General features: G+C 40.8%; 1 protein-coding gene across 2 annotated transcripts in view; it reads left to right on the forward strand.

The window, feature by feature from the left end:
- The window catches only part of C12H14orf39 (chromosome 12 C14orf39 homolog), a 94,755-nt gene extending 86,332 nt beyond the window's left edge, over positions 1 to 8,423 (forward strand). For both annotated transcript variants that reach the window (XM_075329996.1, XM_075329997.1), the window contains exons 16-18: positions 3,440 to 3,563; positions 5,117 to 5,171; positions 7,098 to 8,423. In XM_075329996.1, the coding sequence (XP_075186111.1) occupies positions 3,440 to 3,563; positions 5,117 to 5,171; positions 7,098 to 7,279 (361 nt within the window). In that variant the 3' untranslated portion in view covers positions 7,280 to 8,423. The remainder of the gene's footprint in view (positions 1 to 3,439; positions 3,564 to 5,116; positions 5,172 to 7,097) is intronic.
- The last annotated feature ends 11,482 nt before the right edge of the window (positions 8,424 to 19,905 follow it).

Genomic DNA, 19,905 nt, shown 5'->3' on the forward strand with positions numbered 1-19,905 from the left:
GCATATGTCAAAATGAGCTATGTATAGAGCTAATAGAAAACAAAGACATTACAAGCTAAATTTTAAAGTAGAAAAAAGTCAGGATGGGTGTGAGAAAAGGAGACGAAAAGGGGAAAGTGAGGAAGACAAGACAGAGAAGAAGACAAAAGGTGACTATGACGAAGAGGTATGGAAACAAAGAGTGTATTGAAATATTGGGGTAAATGTGTGTAAAGTATATGGACTAAAATGAAATATGGAATCTATGTGCAAATGGATAAGAATAAAGCAATCATTGGCAAAGGTGAGTATGAAAAGTTGAGTCTAAAGAGATGTATTGTGTTTGATGGAGTATGTAGGAACTGTATATGCAGGTAAAGACATAAAAGGACAATGGAATTGACGTGGTAAGATAAAAAAATAAGTACATATGAATGGTTGGGGTCAGGTAGAAGCAAAGTGTTGAACATCAGGAAAACAAACAGAGAAAAGCAGAAAAAAATAAAAACAGGAAAACAAGAACAGTAATTGTGGCCCAGAAGAATGAGGAGCAAAGACCAACTGTTAACAAAGAAATGTGATTACAATGGCAACTGGCTGGAATTGATGACATAATAGAGAATCAACAAAATTGATTTTCATCTATATTGCACAATTATGGTTTAATATCTTTGCTTATTTGATGATTTTGTACAGATCACATCATGTTACATATATGTTTTATTTATTTATTTTATCTATTGACATCTATCCTCTCTTTCTACACTAGTTAAAACTGATGAAGGTCTGAGTTAAGACCGAAACGTCTTTTTTCTTGCTCCTTTACTGGACTTGCTGTATTGCTCAATAAAATCTAATTTTTCACGCCATTGGGAAAGCTGTTTTATCTTCCCAATTACGTGTTCTAATAAACAAACTCTCCATAAAAGGGAATCCCCAACTTATTCAACATTCTCTTACAATCCATTACCTTCACATTATTTGAACACTCTTCTCTTTGCTGCCTTTTGTTTGGGTTTCTGTACCTATCTACCATGGCAAGCTTACATGCTTGCCCCAAAAGCTCCCTCAGATATAACACCTTTAAAGCTTGTATCAGTGCTAGCAGACATCTTATTTGTAGGAAGGCACCAAAGACAAAAACCTACAATTTTATGTAGCTGTCACTAAAGCCTACTACAAACCTACAATCTCCCTCCCCAGTAAACACACTACAAGATAGCCTTCTGTTGTGTTGATCCTTCTCAACAGACACAACAACTCTATCAATCCTCTAAGTACTAGTATTACTTCATCAAACACTCATACACTAGTCCCATAACATGCACACAGTTCACAAAGGCATAGGTAACTTTCCCAATTCTTGGGCCAGACTATTTAATGCCAAATAACTCACCCGGGATAGAGCTAGACCAAGCTTACAGAAAAAGTAAGCAAGATAGTAAGAATAAGCTTCTTACCTTATGCTGCAGCTTTAGCATTATTTTTTCTAGAGTGTCCATTCTTATTCGATATCCTTATGGTATAATGTGGGTCTGTCCTGGGTTTCAGCACCAAACTCTGTGAGTGATATACACTTCTATGGCTCTTGAATCCCAAATAAAAAAGATTTGTTTCACAAGCGCTTGGGAAATTAATAAAGTTCAGCCTAGTAAGGTGTACTCAAAAAATGTTACTTTATTAGCACATGTGACCAGTTTAAATAAGGTCACAGACAAAGGACAAGTTCCCTCTGACCTAAGCACTAATAAGAGCAGTAGGGGCGGGAATAGAAATGTGAAATTATCCTACCCATTCAGTGTTATTTGATCACCATGACACCAGAGTTATGTATAAGATAGATACCACAGACTCAATATGGATTCTGTTCTCTCACACTACTATTATCCAGTGGCCAAATACACTGCAAACATAAAGTTAAAGGGGGCCTGTGTTATATTTTTAAACTTCACAGAACAAGCTCTGCTCCTCACAAAGTTCATTTTAATCAACAGATATTGGAATAATAATAATTTCCACAATTGGATGTGTTAAAAAAAATGTTCCTGTGCTGAGATCTTATATATGTGCCCCTGCTATGTACTGTGTAATGGCCGTGTGTGACCGTACAGGGACATGGTCTGATCATACCACATCTCCTGCTCCGGGGAGAAAGTAAAAAAATATACAACATTACAGCTTGGGATCTTTGAGGTAAGACATTTTTAAAAAACAGTCAGGGAAATGCTTTATTTCACAAAAAGAATCAGCTATGTCCAGGAGATGTGGTATGATCAGAACGTGTCCCTATACTATCAGACACGGCCATTACACAGTATATAACAGGGGCACATATATAGGATTATCTTGGCAGAGGAACATTTGTGGAAATTATTATTATTACAAGCTCTATTGATTAAAATCAATTTTAAAATTAAGTTAGTTAGTGAGAAAACCCCTTTAAATGGTAAAATTCCTGTTGTCTTCAGCCATCACTGGGAAGATTAGTTTCTTACTCCATATAGATTATTAGTAATTATTGTATCTGGTACATTTTCCTAGTGGCAGCCAGAGATTGCCAAAAATCTTATGATTCAACTTTGTCCACTACTAGGACAACCCCGTCTCATTCCACATGTTATGCCCCAATAATATAAGAAGTTCATATTCCCCTCTGGTGCTGACGCGGTTCCAGCAATATTGGTGCCCACGTTCCCGGGGTTCACAGGAAGTTGTGAAATTATGCGAGCCCAATCACTGTCAGCTTCTCTCCTCTCGCCTTTGGACAAAAATCAATAGGATGTGAGAGCTGCTGCCGCTTACTTCCTATTGATTACTCATATGTCTGAAAGCAGGGAGAGAAAAGCCGATGGTGATTGGGCACAAGACCTGCATGACATCCCAATTTCACGTGAGTCCTGGGAACGTAACCATCAACACCACCGGAAGCGCACCATCACCAGTAGTGGAGTAGTGAAAATTTATTTTAAACTGGACACTTTTGACCTATTGACAAGACCTCTTTAAGCAAAAGATTTTTGAAAAATAATCGCTCTAAAAATATATTAGGAAATATTGGTAAAGTGTAGACATTTACACTCATTTGTGGGTCCTCCGCTAGTTAGTGATCAAAATGGCTCCCATGACAGGCACTAAGTTCCATTGCTATTAAGAACTGCAAATTAAATGATCACTGTCATTTCCATAGTAAAGAAATCAAAGCATTGCAGGATAGCCATTGAATTGAGTGATGTTTAGTGATTTCACTGGCCCACAAACTGTCCTTTAAAAAACCCTCTTTATTAGATTATTCGTCTTCATTCAGGTTAATGGCTGCATTGGGGGTACCATCAGAATACAATTTTTTGGGATTCAGACAGAAACTCCAACAAAGGTTTTGGCAGAGAACAAACCTAGCCTAACTTCCACTAAAATATATATTTTTTTAATTAATAAAAGTATGCTATCAATTTCTCTGCAGATTTTCCAGAAACAAAGGACAAGAAGAAGCATCTCCTTGTTTGAATCTTTTTAAGACCTCCACACCTAAAACTCCAAATCTTTGTAGCTTTGAATCATTTTCAACAGTAAGATTTCAAGACCAGGTAAAAAAATATGTAACTGGATGAGACAGTTATTATTTATTTCAAGAAAACATAAAAAGAATAAAATCTATGTAAAGGGTTTGTTCTATCATTGATGCAAAAAAACCCCAAAACTTATTTAAGTAATTAGCTAAATTGCCTAGAGCTGCAACCCTTATTTAAAGCAGCTCTCTAGTTGGACTAATAGTGTCGGGAGGCTAGAGCAAGGAAAATTTGGAAAAGGCACCTCCATGTATTCCGCGCTGGTCTGCTCCAATGATTCTGCTGATCGCTGCAGTCAATGAGAGGTCTCAGCAGTCAGCTGACTGAAGAACAGGATTTAATGTCACCTCTTTCTGTTCTGGCACAGAGCAGCCAACACTAGATCCATGGGGTTTAGCGTGGGAGAGTATGCATTTTATTGTTAACCCTTTCACCTCAAGGGAATTTTCCATTTTCATTTTTGTTTTTTCTTCCCCTTCTTCCAATAACCATAACTTTTTATTCTTCTTTCAATATAGCAGTGTGAGGGCTGTTTTTTGCAGGACAGGTCATACTTTTGAATGACACCATTCATTCTACTCCATATTGTACAGGAAAATGGGAAACAAATTCCAAGTGTGGTGAAATTGCAAAAAATTGCAATTCCACAATGTTTTTTTTTTTTTTTTTATTTAATATGTTCACTATATGATGAAACTGACCTTACAATATGATTTTACAGGTTAGTATGAGTATGTAGATACTAAACATATATTGTTTGTTTTTTTTACTGAAAGGGAACCAGTCACTAGGATTTTTGTAGATCAACTAAAGCCAGTGCTGTACTGGCACTATCAGGCCGATTCTATACATACCTGTAGTGGTCAGCTCGAATGTTTAGGTTTTGAAATCCAAAAAAGTAAAGTTTATAAAATGAGTTGCTTGTTGAGTTTCAGCAGCAAAGAAGCAGATAATGTATTTATAGTTATCCCCTCACCCTGTTAGAATTAGCATAAGTATTATATAAACGATTCAATTTGTCTCGTGCAGGACCTGTGTGAGGTCAGCATCAGTATCATCACCTCTCTATTGTAAAAATCACAATCTCCTGTGAATGCTGGCTCACAGGCGGCGTTCACAGGAGAATTGTGATGATAGGCACAGGGGTCATCAGTTGACCCCTGGCTCTCATCACAACCCATTGGTGCCACGCGAAAACATGACAAGTTGCATATGGAAGAGATCAATGACGCAATTCCTGTCAACGTGTGTTAAATGCTGCTGTAAGAGATTGTCAGCAGCTTTTAAATGGTTGACAGCCACGGGTGGATCTCAGATGGTTCATTAAATTAGGTGTCAAGTGCTGGGAAACATGTAGGCTCAGATTGTGAGACCTCATCACAGGCAACGACACGGCCAATGACGTAAATATATTGGTCAGGAAGGGGCTAAAACTGTCTGTGCCGTTTGCAAGACTTATTTTTTAGAAGTCTACAACCCATTGACGTTTGAAGTCTAAGATGAGGTGTACATGATATTAATATTTACTTATTTTCTGTGTGTTTCTTCTTCTTCTGTGTTTTATCTTTTAGCAAGAAAGTTTTACATCAGCGAATACCAATACACCATCACCTGTGAAAGACATAGGTTAGTATCATTACGTGCATAAATAAATCTGCAGTACACACATTTTACCTCCTTTTACACTATGGATGTATCATATACAGTCAGGGCCAGAAATATTTGGACAGTGACACAAGTTTTGTTATTTTAGCTGTTTACAAAAACATGTTCAGAAATACAATTATATATATAATATGGGCTGAAAGTGCACACTCCCAGCTGCAATATGAGAGTTTTCACATCCAAATCGGAGAAAGGGTTTAGGAATCATAGCTCTGTAATGCATAGCCTCCTCTTTTACAAGGGACCAAAAGTAATTGGACAAGGGACTCTAAGGGCTGCAATTAACTCTGAAGGCGTCTCCCTCGTTAACCTGTAATCAATGAAGTAGTTAAAAGGTCTGGGGTTGATTACAGGTGTGTGGTTTTGCATTTGGAAGCTGTTGCTGTGACCAGACAACATGCGGTCTAAGGAACTCTCAATTGAGGTGAAGCAGAACATCCTGAGGCTGAAAAAAAAGAAAAAATCCATCAGAGAGATAGCAGACATGCTTGGAGTAGCAAAATCAACAGTCGGGTACATTCTGAGAAAAAAGGAATTGACTGGTGAGCTTGGGAACTCAAAAAGGCCTGGGCGTCCACGGATGACAACAGTGGTGGATGATCGCCGCATACTTTGGTGAAGAAGAACCCGTTCACAACATCAACTGAAGTCCAGAACACTCTCAGTGAAGTAGGTGTATCTGTCTCTAAGTCAACAGTAAAGAGAAGACTCCATGAAAGTAAATACAAAGGGTTCACATCTAGATGCAAACCATTCATCAATTCCAAAAATAGACAGGCCAGAGTTAAATTTGCTGAAAAACACCTCATGAAGCCAGCTCAGTTCTGAAAAAGTATTCTATGGACAGATGAGACCAAGATCAACCTGTACCAGAATGATGGGAAGAAAAAAGTTTGGAGAAGAAAGGGAACGGCACATGATCCAAGGCACACCACATCCTCTGTAAAACAAGGTGGAGGCAACGTGATGGCATGGGCATGCATGGCTTTCAATGGCACTGGGTCACGTGTGTTTATTGATGACATAACAGCAGACAAGAGTAGCCGGATGAATTCTGAAGTGTACCGGGATATACTTTCAGCCCAGATTCAGCCAAATGCCGCAAAGTTGATCGGACGGCGCTTCATAGTACAGATGGACAATGACCCCAAGCATACAGCCAAAGCTACCCAGGAGTTCATGAGTGCAAAAAAGTGGAACATTCTGCAATGGCCAAGTCAATCACCAGATCTTAACCCAATTGAGCATGTATTTCACTTGCTCAAATCCAGACTTAAGACGGAAAGACCCACAAACAAGCAAGACCTGAAGGCTGCGGCTGTAAAGGCCTGGCAAAGCATTAAGAAGGAGGAAACCCAGCGTTTGGTGATGTCCATGGGTTCCAGACTTAAGGCAGTGATTGCCTCCAAAGGATTCGCAACAAAATATTGAAAATAAAATTTTTTTTTTTGGGTTTGGTTTATTTGTCCAATTACTTTTGACCTCCTAAAATGTGGAGTGTTTGTAAAGAAATGTGTACAATTCCTACAATTTCTATCAGATATTTTTGTTCAAACCTTCAAATTAAACGTTACAATCTGCACTTGAATTCTGTTGTAGAGGTTTCATTTCAAATCCAATGTGGTGGCATGCAGAGCCCAACTCGCGAAAATTGTGTCACTGTCCAAATATTTCTGGACCTAACTGTATGGGCACCAAGAAAGGCACAAGCTGTACAAGGCTACGGGGTGCTAACATCCTTCCTTGTTGGAGCACTTGGGAGTTGGCTCTGTCTAACGATTTGTGATGGTAAATACAAAAATATACACATAACATCTTCTACTTTTATAAATATAATGGTACAAGTTTCAATAAAAAAAATAAAAACCTTTCAATGCTTTTTTTAAGGAAACCTGTTCCAGAAAATGGAAGGAGATGATGAGTTTGCATTTTTTTTTCCTTCAAAGTCTTCACAAGCTTCAGATGATGACAAAGAAGACTTTGGTTTTATGTTACCATTTGGACAGGATGCAAGAAACTCCATGGAGGTGGAATCTGCTCCAAACCAAACAGCCTTTTCATTTTTTTAAGTGCATATTTCTCCTGTACGTCAATATCCCTATATGATCGTCTTTCAGATCTGATTATCTGTGATAAGCACATTACATTTTTGATGATGAATATTATTTGACCTGTTAGCTATTGTCATAAAAACATATTTGGACATCCATTATTTCCACAGGGACATAAAGAGATGAAGTCCAGTCCATGTAGTTACTTATTACAGAGTCAGGTGACTGATGGATGGGATGTCATCACTTCCATCCTATGTATCAGTTACTGAACTCTGCAGCCAGTCAATTAATTCAGTAGTCAAGTGATTAAATGGACTGGACATCATCACTCTCAGTCCCGAATAAAAACCACTGCAGCTGTGGGGGTGTCTTTATTTTATAATATTACTATCTGATCCCCATCTGGTCAGTTTTCAAAAAAAGTGAGAAAAGTACTGCACCAGTTAAATCTTAGTTCTAGTTATTGCAATCTTATTTAGTTTACTATTATATTAGTGCCAATAAATATTTTCAATTCGCCTTCCTTTAGACTGGAGGATGCAAGTTCAATCAGAAGTATCAGTACAGATTTATACTTCAAAGATTAGAATGAGATTAAAGAAACATGGCTGCTTTGTTACAGAAACAGCACAACTTTAATCAGTTCCTCAGCTCTTATGAATGGACCTGCAAAAGCAAACACAAACCATAAAGAGAGGAGGATGGGGATAGATGGAAAACAAGTAGGTGGGAATGTGCTATCTACCCCAAGGGTGTACCGTGCACCTGTGCTTGGTTTGAACAGTCATTCTGTGCTGAGACACCCTTTAATAGCAATCTATCAGCAGAATGTTCCCCTTTAGTATACCACCAGCACTGTCTGCCTCTTTGTAAGCCTTCCTACTATGCTCTGGTTAAATGTGCAAAAATCGATTTTTTTAATATCATTGTATACCATATGCAAACTAGCTTATCTAATTTCTAGGATGGCGTCTCATCATTTAACAGGCATGGTAAATCTACTCTACTCACACCCATAAATGGATCCCATCAACTACCTGATCTCCTCCTCCGAGGACGGGAAATATTGTTTGTGGCCTCTGTGCATGGGACTAGACCACATTTGGCATGACTTTTCCAGGATGAGGTGCCACGCTGGTGACTTAAAGAGGACCAACCACCAAGATTTTCATATATAAACTGAAACCAGTGCTATACTGGTGCTAGGATGCCGATTTGATACATACCTATAGTTGTGAGAGCGTATGTATAGTTTCTGAAATACAGGCAAGTAAAGTTTGTGAAATGCACTATCTTATTGATAGGAGCTAGTACTGCAGAATATGTAATAGGTGGGTCGGGTTTTGCTAGTTATTCCTGCTCCTGTCTGCCTGCCTATCCTTCCTCCACCTGTTTCTGTTATTACAGGGGAAAGAAGGACAGGGGGGAGGAAGGCAGACAGAGGCGAGAATAACTAGCAAAATCCGACCTACGTATTAGATATTCTGCAGCACCTATCATCAAATAAAAGTGAATTTCACAAACTTTACTTTCCTATATTTCAGAAAGTATACATCCGATCTCACAACTAAAGGTATGTATAGAATCAGCATGATAGTGCCAGTATAGCACTGGCTTTAGGTTATATAGGAAAATCCTGGTGGTTGGTTATTTCTAAGCAGGTATTTTACCTAAGGTGCATGATGCTATTAAAAAATACTTTTCATAGTTTGCTTACCTGGGTTTCACTATGAGGATATTCTATGATCGTGAGCAAAAAGGCAGATATAGTGTTGTGGTGGACTAAAGAGGAAAATCCTGCTGACGGGCTTTCTTTAGATGTTTCTATGGGATTGAATTAAAAAAGGCTGTTGTGTAGCAAAATTTGATTGCCATATGTTTTCCTTGCTTTTAGCATTGCCTAAGTTTATTTAAGATATTGCTGTATATGCAAAGTGTTTAGTATCCAGGTTTAGGAAGACCACATATGTAGGACATGTTAAAGGATTGAGTAATTAATTGTTGCCTTGTTAATCCTCATTCATTTTTGTATTTATTCATACACGTTTAATAAAGATGCCTTTGTTTTGTTGACGTACAATATTGTGAAATACATAAACGCATTGATATATTGTAGATTTCCCTATAAGACATAATGGACAATGCACCTGGATCTGCATGTACATAGCAAGCAGTAAGAATTGTAGGCTGACAATCACATGAAACAATTTACACAGTATTTGCTAATATTTGGCCATTTTAAAATTTTGTGTGGAAAATGTAACTGTGAAAATCGGATCTTTTTTCAACTTATTCATCAATTATGGAGTTTAGGTGGCCTTAAAGGTACGGTATGTGTACCATAATATAACAAAACCAGATCAGAGAAAGACCCACAAACAAGCAACAACTGAAGTCCGCTGCAGTAAAGGGGGAAACCCAGCGTTTGGTGATATCCATGTCTTCCAGACTTCAGGTCGCCATTGCCTGCTAAAGATTAAAAATGAACTTACGGTAAAGTTAATTTGTCCAGTTACTTTTAAGCCCCAGAAATAAGGATGATTTGTAGAAAAATGGTTACAATGCCTAAACATTTTACAGGATAGGTTTGTTCAACCTCTTTAATTAATTTTGAAAGTCTGCAGTTCAGTTGCATCTCAATTGTTTCATTTTAAATCATGAATAATGGTATGCTGAGCCCAAATCATGAGGACTAAGGGCGTGCAACATCGCACGTGTGATGTCGGTGGGGTCAAATCGAAAGTGACACACATCCGGCGTGTGCACACCACACCGATCCTTCGGGTATGTACTTAGGGTGTATGCATCCACACTGGCCCTTCTCTTAATTGCAGGCGTGCCATTTCCAGTAAATGTATGTATTTAAGGCACCCTCCTATTAGGGGAGGTGCCTGTGCAACATCTCTAGTTAGTTAGTCTTTCAGTCTGCTAGCTAGTTTGTCAGGTCCCATTGTTCCTGTGTCTGTCACCTATACCTGTACCTGCCTTCTTATACCTGTCTACCCTGCTGTGCTCATCATACCTGTCCATACTCACCTGCCTGTCTGCCTCAGTCATCCTGCCTGTACCTGCCTGCACCTATGCCTATACCTGAGTTAATCCTCTGTCCTGGGGGTCAGCTGTCACAGTCCTGGTCACTGCCCTGGGAGTGGTACCTGGTGTCAGCCTCACAGCGGCTGCTTAGTTAAACACTCTCACTAAAGAGTAAGCAAGCCCTGGTCCCCCATGTGGTCCAGTGGCTCCACTCCCGCTCGTCGCCTCAACAACACCGGAAGAGAGCGTTATACACAACTCTTTTGATAACTTTTTTTCCCTCCTCTGTCTGAAATCTTGTGGGAAGCACCTGGTCATGGTAAATTTATGGTAAAATGATGGTTTTTCCACTTCTGGATTATGGCCCCGAAAGTGTTCATTGGAACCTTCAGCGGTTTGGAAATACTTCTGTAACCAATGTCATCAGTGTTTTGCAACAATAAGGTTGCAAAGGTCTTGAGACAGCTCATTAGTTTTACCCATCATGAGATGTTTCTTGTGTTTCCCCTTGATAATAAGATATATTTTTATAGGCTACCAGATGATATTCTTTTTCACTACGTTGCAGGATTAGTTTTTAATTACTGATAGATTTCAGCTCGAGTCATGACTTTCCATGGCTTTTTGCACTTCTCTTTCTTCCTTCTTTTTTCCTATGTCATTTCTCATTATTACACATAACTTAATTTATTGACATCTATGGTTTGATTTCTTTGCCTGTGTGGATTGGATGGGCTGTTACCGATATTTGTCATGTCAATAGCTCTTTTAGAAATATATTTACTTTGAAAATTGGGGATGTGTTCAATTTTACCCTTTGTATGTCTAATGCCAGTGCTGTAACTTGAAACGTGTATGCCCCAAATGCAAAATCTCCAACAGGGCCCCCAATTATCATAGGTATTTAATAGTAACAGTCTATTAATTTGGGCCCTTTTGTATCCCCTAAACTCAATGGCCCAGGTGAGATTGCAACCTCTGCACCTATCAGGCAACATTCCCACAATGAGCTTTTGGTGAGTTTGATGCTACATATTTTTGCTGTGCTAAAAACACAGCATTACAGGTCTAGCAAAGTGGATAGGATTTAAATGCCCATTTTGCTTTTTTTTTTATTCTTTTCTACTCAGCATAAGTTGACCTGCGGTGCGTCTTTAAAATCTGTAACATGTCAGTTTCTCTTGCGGGTACACTGAGTTTTCTGTATAGATTTTCCCCTTAATAAAAAACAACCATGCGTTGTTAAGGGCGCTTTACACGCAGCGACATCGCTAGCGATGTCGCTCGTGAAAGCACCAGCCCCCGTCGTTTGTGCGTTACGGGCAAATCTCTGCCCATGGCGCACAATATCTCTAGGACGCGTAACACGTATTTACCTTCCTAGTGACGTCGCTGTGGGCGGCGAACGACCTCTTTTTTAAGGGGGAGGTTTGTGCGCCGTCACAGTGACGTCACACAGCGGCCCGCCAATAGAAGCGGAGGGGCGGAGACCAGCCGCATTAATGACATGCCCACCTCGTTGCCGCAGGACGCAGGTACGTTGTTGTTCGTCGTTCCCGGGGTGTCACACATAGCGATGTGTGCTGCCTCAGGAACGACGAACAACCTGCGTCCAGTACCAGCAACGATTTTTTGAAAATGAACGACGTGTCAACGATCAACGATTAGGTGAGTATTTTTGATCGTTAGCAGTCGTTCGTAGGTGTCAGACGCAACTACGTCGTTAACGAGGCCGGATGTGCGTCACGAATTCCGTGACCCCCAACGATATCTTGTTAGCGATGTCGCTGGGCGTAAAGCGGCCTTTAGTGCGTATCCACGGCCAAAATGCATCAAGAATAAATGTAATTTGCACCTAAGTATACCAATAAAGTTTTGTCAAAGTCAAATTCTAGGAAAGGTAACAAAAACAAAGACGTTTTATTTAAAACATGACACACCAAACAGAAACAAACTCTGCAGCATAAAAAACTTGATATAAAATGTTAAAAATGTAAAAAAAATGCAAGTAACCTAATTTAAATAATAGGTTAAGAAATTATGCAGGAATTTTCACCAAAAGCTCATTGTGGAAAAATAGCCTTACAATTACGCCCATCTACTGCCCAGAATACTGATATGAACGCATTACAAGCATTCACTGCGAACTGTAAAATGATAATTATTACAATAACCTGCGCAAGGGGCTTTAGCTTCCGAGAAAATGATATACGGTATGTATACATTGTGAAATATTCTAATATCTTTACAAACTGTGCAAGAATTTACAGACAACATAGCGACACTCTCCAGTTGTCTAGTTTAAAACAAGAAACATAAAACATTTTCATTTACACTATCATGACATTTTGAGTTAAAAGGTATTTTGTGGTTCCAGAAAACCAATGTCTCAGATAGAGTTTTTTAAAAAAAAGGGCAAAAAACGTTCCTTTGGTTACCTTCCCTGGGTCCAGCACCGAGTCTCCCTGCCATTTCCAGTAACTGTTGTTGTGTGCACCAGTGACTTCACGCTGATGACTCAGCAAGAACTTGTGCCATCAACTCCGGGAGAGCTGTTTGGCTGCATCGCTGTTGAAGACATGTCAGTACCTATAGAAGCTTATAGGGTATTACTGTGTTTCCTTTCTATTTAATCTGTTCTATGCACCATTAAACATATATTAAAGGGTTATTCTCAGCATGCATCCATATATAAAATAGATGAAAATGAAGGATCAGTGGGATGAGTTTGACTGCTTGAACCTTTCTGAGTTTAGAAAAGTGGCTCTGAAATGCCCTGATTGAACTGGGTGATGGTGGAACATGTATGCCACCGCTCCATTCATTCTCTATGGACCTGCAGCTGAGTGCTCTTGTTAGAAAAATCATAAGTTAAGAGTTGTAGCAAATTATATTTTTCAAAGATATTTCTCAAGGCAGGGACTAAAGAAGGATTGTAGATTTGTACTTATCAAACACCTGTTTTTGGGATAGAGATGAATATGATGGTGACCGTGGATTTGTACAGAACTCGTGTTATTATCATTTGTGGGTTTGATAAGTAGGCACATTCGGGGAGACAGTTCAAGACAACAACGTTGCTTTAAGAACTTTTTGTACAGTAACGAACATTCTGAAAAGTTAATTACTCAAATAGATTTCAACCAATAAGAAATAGGAGTAGGTCTAAGTGACTCCATTGTATTATTGTCACGGCCATCTGGCTCTGAGTGTCTTTTTACTATTAAATGTGATTTTTTTTTTCCTTTTAGCATTCCCGAGGTTAATGTCAGTTTTCTTGCTATTAGCAAGCTCATTACCCCTGCTCAGGTGTTTCCACTGATTATTACTCCCAACCTGGATAAATTCCCTCTGCTCCCAGCAGAGGGTGCCAGTTATTTAGAATTCATTCTGAAGCTTGGTCTTGAGCTGGAAGGAGGTGTTTGCTTCTGCCATTGTGATCTTCAGTTGTTTGGTATAGATGTATCCCTAATCTTATTTACACCTCCCTGTAGTTTCCCCAGGTGTTTGTTTTTGGGGTACATGAGTTTTGTCTCCCTGTCTGTGTTATTTGTCAATGAAGTTTTGTGACTGCTGTCCTGGCCCAACCCTTGGGTGGTGGGTGAAGAGGGTGTTACATCAGGGTCTTGGACAGGAAATAGGGACATGCTGGGGGTCCGGACCTCACTACCATTGAGTGTACCTCTGGGTTGAGGGTCCTCTCTAGTCTGAGGGCCAGCTTAGGTGTCCCTATCCAGTCACATCATAGTCACCAGCATGACAATTCTAAAGGTATAAAATGCCTTGTGATATAGTATGCTATAGTCGCCTTGCTGCAAGAATAAAAAACTGCATGCTTCAGAAGAACCTGTGCCTCAAGAAATAATTTGTCTAATAGCTCTACTTTGCTTTCTCCACCAGTCCCATACAGAATGAGAACGCTTGATGTGCAGTTGTACAATATATAACAGTATCCTATGTTTCTACCTATTAGTAGGTCGCAGTGTATAGTGCAGTAATCTCCCCTTTTGCTATAACAATAGTGAAACAACTACTGTTTTAATGTGCTTATGTATTCTAGGAAAATAAATCTTAAATGCTACTTACTGCAGCAGATTGAAATGTGTAGATTTAGTGTATTAGAAATTGTAATCTCCCTTCGACATGGTTGATTGCACGGGTAGTATGAGTTAGTTAATCCTCTTCGGCCAATGAAATAAAATAAGGATTAGTTTTTCATTTACTGCTACTGAGTAGGTCATTAAAACCACATAGACACTAATGAGTCTGAACAGGTGATTTGGTTCCTCTTCTACACCAACGAGATACAACCAGGAGGGTTCTCTTTTTATTCATTGGATTAACTGCTACATGATCATAATTCTTCTTTTCACCAAAAGTAACTAAATCTTAGCGTGAAGACAGTATAGTATGTGTCAGAAATATCTTTTTTTTCCCCCAGAAAAAAAAATATATTTTAGAGCTAAAACGTGTTAATTGGAGACTTTTCCAAATCTGTCATCTAGAATTTATGGACCGTTAAAAAAAATAAAAAATGGTCACAAGTAATTAAGCAAATTTCCTTGAACACAGGAGTCATGACCTCTTAATTCTCACTCACACCAAGGTTTCTTTAAGATTAGCAGCTATTCTCTCTGATCCAACGGTTTATGTTCTATTGGTATGTACCAAGAGCAGAGACAGACAGAAGAAGGTGCTTTGTCCAAGAACAATATATGGACCTTCTGCAGTCCAATAGTTCATCATAATGCACAAGTCCACCTGCTTTGGAGGTGGTAGTTGTCCCTTACTTTGGGCTCTTGCGCAGCTGCACAGATTGCATCAATGATATGTCCACCCCTGAAATAGTGATTTTACAGAATATTGTACAGTCATAATACAGCGCTAATAGACTTCTCCAGGGTCTCATTGTGGTTTTGTATAAGGAAAAACAAAAAATTCCTCATAATATTGTACAGATGACAGAATCGCACAAGTAGTGCATACTGCTCTGTAGTATGTAGGCACAGGAACAGTGTGCCTCCGTACAGCCTCCTGTCTTGTGGATCCTTAAAGAGGTTGTTCACTACTCAGCATTTTGGTCACAAATTGATGTAAACCTCATAAAAAAGGCCTTATTCAAATGCCTTGTTCAGTCAATTGTGCCTCTGAGCGGCGCTATTGCAGTCCGCTCATCCCCATCACCTGACTCCCGGGCTCCGTGACCTCTGGGATCCGGTGATGTCGGGTCAACTTCCAGTTGACCCGACATCACCGAGGCAGTCCCAGTCACCCTGAGTGACTGAGCTGTGGGTGAAGTTTCACTGCTCGTCACAGCCCAGTACCTCACACGCGCTCTCTCCTTTGCGACAGAGTGCCGCAAGCAGGAGTGATATTGGACTGTGACGAGCAGTGAAATACAGCCCACAGCCCAGTCACTCAAGGAGACTGGAGCCGGCCTCGGTGATTTTCGGTCAACTGAAACTTGACATGACATCACTGGATCCCTGAGGTCACGGAGCCCGGGGGTCACGTGATGGGGATGAGCGCTCAGGGCCAGAATTGACTAAACAAGGTACTTGAAAAAAACCTTCTTTATGAGGTTTACATTGATGTGTGGCCACTATGCTGAGTGATAAACAACCCCTTTAAAGAGGACTAGCTATCCAAACTGATGTTTTTCATTTTGGCAAGTACGCGAGTTCAGCAAGTAATTACAATTCTGGAGCATCTTTTATTACAAAATTTGCATTATGCAGTTCTTCTGTTACTCATCCTGGAATTGTATGAATACATTGATGAGTAAAGCTAAGCATACACATACAATAGCTGACAGCCGTGCACTCCTTTAGCCATCAGCTATCTCTCCCAACTCCTGCATTAGACATAAACACTTAGCACCACTGAGCATTTATGTGCTTGAAAAGGGGAAAGCTGAGAAAGAAGTTGCCTTGACAGCACTGGCGGCGTCTTATCTCTAGAATTCCAAATGGATCTAGCATTAAAATTCAAACTGCCTGATCCTTTTTTACCCCAGCATCACCAGTTGGGCGAGAATCAAGAGGTCCTCAAACACTGTTTGCTGAATACGCCGATATTGGCATATTTTAGTCTAATGTGTTTTGGGGCCTTTAAGGGAACATGTCATGTAAAGAATGGTCTCTGCTCTGTGGTAGAATATTATAGAGCAGGAGGATCTGGTATACATTTTTTTTGGGTAAAGATTCATTAAAACTTCCATTTTATGCATTAAAGTCCTTAGTGTGTACATGAGTCCAGTGGGTGGTCCAATTCCCTGATTGACAGTCTTCCCTGTATAACTGAGCAAACTGAGAAAGCTGTCAATCACTTGAGGAATCACAGACTTGACTCATACAGGGATTTCAATGAGATAAATGCAAGTTATGCTGAAGCATTTTTGAACACATCCATATATCATTCTGCACAGCTTCTCCTTCTGGTGTCCACAGACCGGACTTCATGTACAATGTGACAGGCTCATTTTAAGTGTTATCATTCCACATCTCAACAGTATGCATTCCTACATAGTGTAAAACTGATCATTGGTCATTGTCATACTGTGTAGTAATACATTCTACTACCAAGGGTAACATCTAGATGTCAACTCATTCATCCATTTACAGTAGGAATAACAGAGGAACAATACAATTGAATTTCCCTGAACTTGTATTTCATGGCAATATAAAAATTTACTGAAAAACACGTTAGAAAAAAGGGTAGGACCTCTCTACAATAGTTTCTTAGCCTAAGCGTATTCTATTTATTCAAGATGTTTGTAGATATCTAGGTAGTATCAATCCAAGTGTGCTACCTATGGAAATTTGTGAGGACTTCATGTATGTTTATCAGTTTCTGTGAGAATTTTGACAAGAGATTGCTCGTAGCATAGTATATACAACCAGGACATCAGAACTAGGTACAGAGATCTCTCATAATGTCAGTGATAGGTAACAGCCACTGGCCCATATTTAGTTTGAAAAGTTTGTGATGATTCCAAAGCTTGTAATTTACAATCAACTGAATGTAAACATATGGTTCCCATGAATACAACACCAAACCGATAATGACAGGAAACTTGACATCTTATCGTCCACTCATTGTCACTATTTGATTGTAGGATAGTAAGGGACAAAGAGCTCCTATACTGGACCTCACGCTAGGGAACCCTAGGCCATATCTTTCCCCAGGATTATCCCTAATGGTGGAGATGCCTGGGTCTCGAACCTAAGGGGTGCTTCACACACAGCGAGCTCGCTGCCGAGATCGCTGCTGAGTCACGCTTTTTGTGACGCAGCAGTGACCTCATTAGCGATCTCGCTGTGTGTGACACTGAGCAGCGATCTGGCCCCTGCTGCGAGATCGCTGCTCGTTACACACAGCCCTGGTTCGTTTTCTTCAAAGGCGCTCTCCCGCTGTGACACACAGATCGCTGTGTGTGACAGTGAGAGAGCGACAAATGAAGCGAGCAGGGAGCAGGAGCCGGCGTCTGGCAGCTGCGGTAAGCTGTAACCAAGATAAACATCGGGTAACCAAGGTGGTTACCCGATATTTACCTTAGTTACCAGCCTCCGCAGCTCTCACGCTGCCTGTGCTGCCGGCTCCGGCTCTCTGCACATGTAGCTGCTGTACACATCAGGTTAATTAACCCGATGTGTACTGTAGCTAGGAGAGCAAGGAGCCAGCGCTAAGCAGTGTGCGCGGCTCCCTGCTCTCTGCACATGTAGCTGCATTACACATCGGGTTAATTAACCCGATGTGTACTGTAGCTAGGAGAGCAAGGAGCCAGCGCTAAGCTAAGCGGTGTGCGCTGGTAACTAATGTAAACATCGAGTAACCATACCCGATGTTTACCTTAGTTACCAGTGTCCGCAGCTTCCAGACGCCGGCTACGTGCAAGCGCAGCGTCGCTTGCACGTCGCTGCTGGCTGGGGGCTGGTCACTGGTGAGATCTGCCTGTTTGACAGCTCACCAGCGACCATGTAGCGATGCAGCAGCGATCCTGACCAGGTCAGATCGCTGGTCGGATCACTGCTGCATCGTTAAAGTGTGAAGGTACCCTAAAGGCCCAGTCACACACCACGACTTACCAGCGATCCCGAAAACGATGCGACCTCATAGGGATCGCAGGTAAGTTGCTGGGAGGTCGCAGGTGAGATGTCACACGGTCAGATCTTACCAGCGATGCAGGAACAATACAGGTCGCAGTAGCGACCTGTATAACGATCTCAGCAGTCACTGTGACCCTGTCACACAGCGTCAAACACAGCGATGTGTCCTGCCCAGCAGGACGTCGACTTTGAAGAAAATTACCTGGACCATTCAGCAACGACTAGCGATCTCACAGCAGGGACCTGATCGCTGGTAGGTGTCACACATAACGAGATCGCTAACGGGATCGCTACTGCGTCACCAAAACGGTGACTCAGCTGCAATCTCACTAGCGATCTCGTTATGTGTGACAGTACCTTTACTGTATTACTAAATAAAGCTAATCTTTGCTCCCCGCCCCCCCCAAAGGAAGGGGCTGGAGTGTAAGGGAAATAATAAACAAAACAGACAGGCGTAACAGAAGCTCAGTCACTTTGCACATTCTCAGGATTAACAGTAAGAAACTAAAGTGAAAAGCAAGTGAAGCAAAGCAACAGCACAAAGACAGAAAAAGATTTACCACCTAAACCACTGGCAACAATATAACACACAACCATCCATAAGTGTGGGTAAATCCATCACTCCAGACCAGAATAGACAAGCTATAGCTGGCACTACAAGAACAGTCCAGCCAGCATATATAGGAGAAGAGAAAAAATGACTGGCTCTCCCACAGAATGTGACTGAAGAAGGTTAACAACCAGAACAGCAAAGATTAACTCTTGCTTGCCTGCCTAGGAACTACAAGGCTGTGAGCTGACAGCCGAGTCTTCCTTCGCTGATCTGACAACAGAGAAGTTAGAAGGCAGAGTGCAAGAATCTGGAGTTTCCACAAATCCTGATGCCACCATGACAGTCAGTGATGCTTGTAAAAATTCCTTGTGACAGTCTTATTTCACATGTTTATGAGTTTTCAGAGTCCTGTTCCAGGTATATTTATCTAAGAATCATATTAGAGATACTCCTTAATGTCACATGGCATGAACTAGGGGCAGTATTAGCGCTCGGGCAAGATGGCTGGGAGCGGGTGACCATCTATGGGAGTCGGTCCTTAAGGGAGTAAGAGCATAACACAGCAAATTACAGCTCTTTTTGGCTAAAACTTCAGCCCTTGGTTTGGGCAATGACTGAGCACTTCATGGAGAACTTGACAGAGGTTGAGTTGGTGGTAATGACAGACAATAACACACTGGCCCACCTGGTGAATGCTAAGCTGGGATGGCTTCCCTTGCACAATTCAACTACCGCATAGAGTTCTGCTCCAGCCGAGAGATTGGAAAATGCGAATGCCCTATCCACCAAGGAGCACAATGCGGGAGTGTCAACGATGAGCTCAATGACACTGAGACCACTACTGGTTGCCGAATTTCCACATCATGGCATATTCAAGTGGGTTGGCCTTCAGGATGCCCACTGTTCTTGGTAGGAGCCCTGCTGACTGGGAAAAGGTCCAAAATGAA

This window comes from Anomaloglossus baeobatrachus, chromosome 12 (genome assembly GCF_048569485.1).
Source record: "Anomaloglossus baeobatrachus isolate aAnoBae1 chromosome 12, aAnoBae1.hap1, whole genome shotgun sequence".
Taxonomy (NCBI): Eukaryota; Metazoa; Chordata; class Amphibia; order Anura; family Aromobatidae; genus Anomaloglossus; species Anomaloglossus baeobatrachus.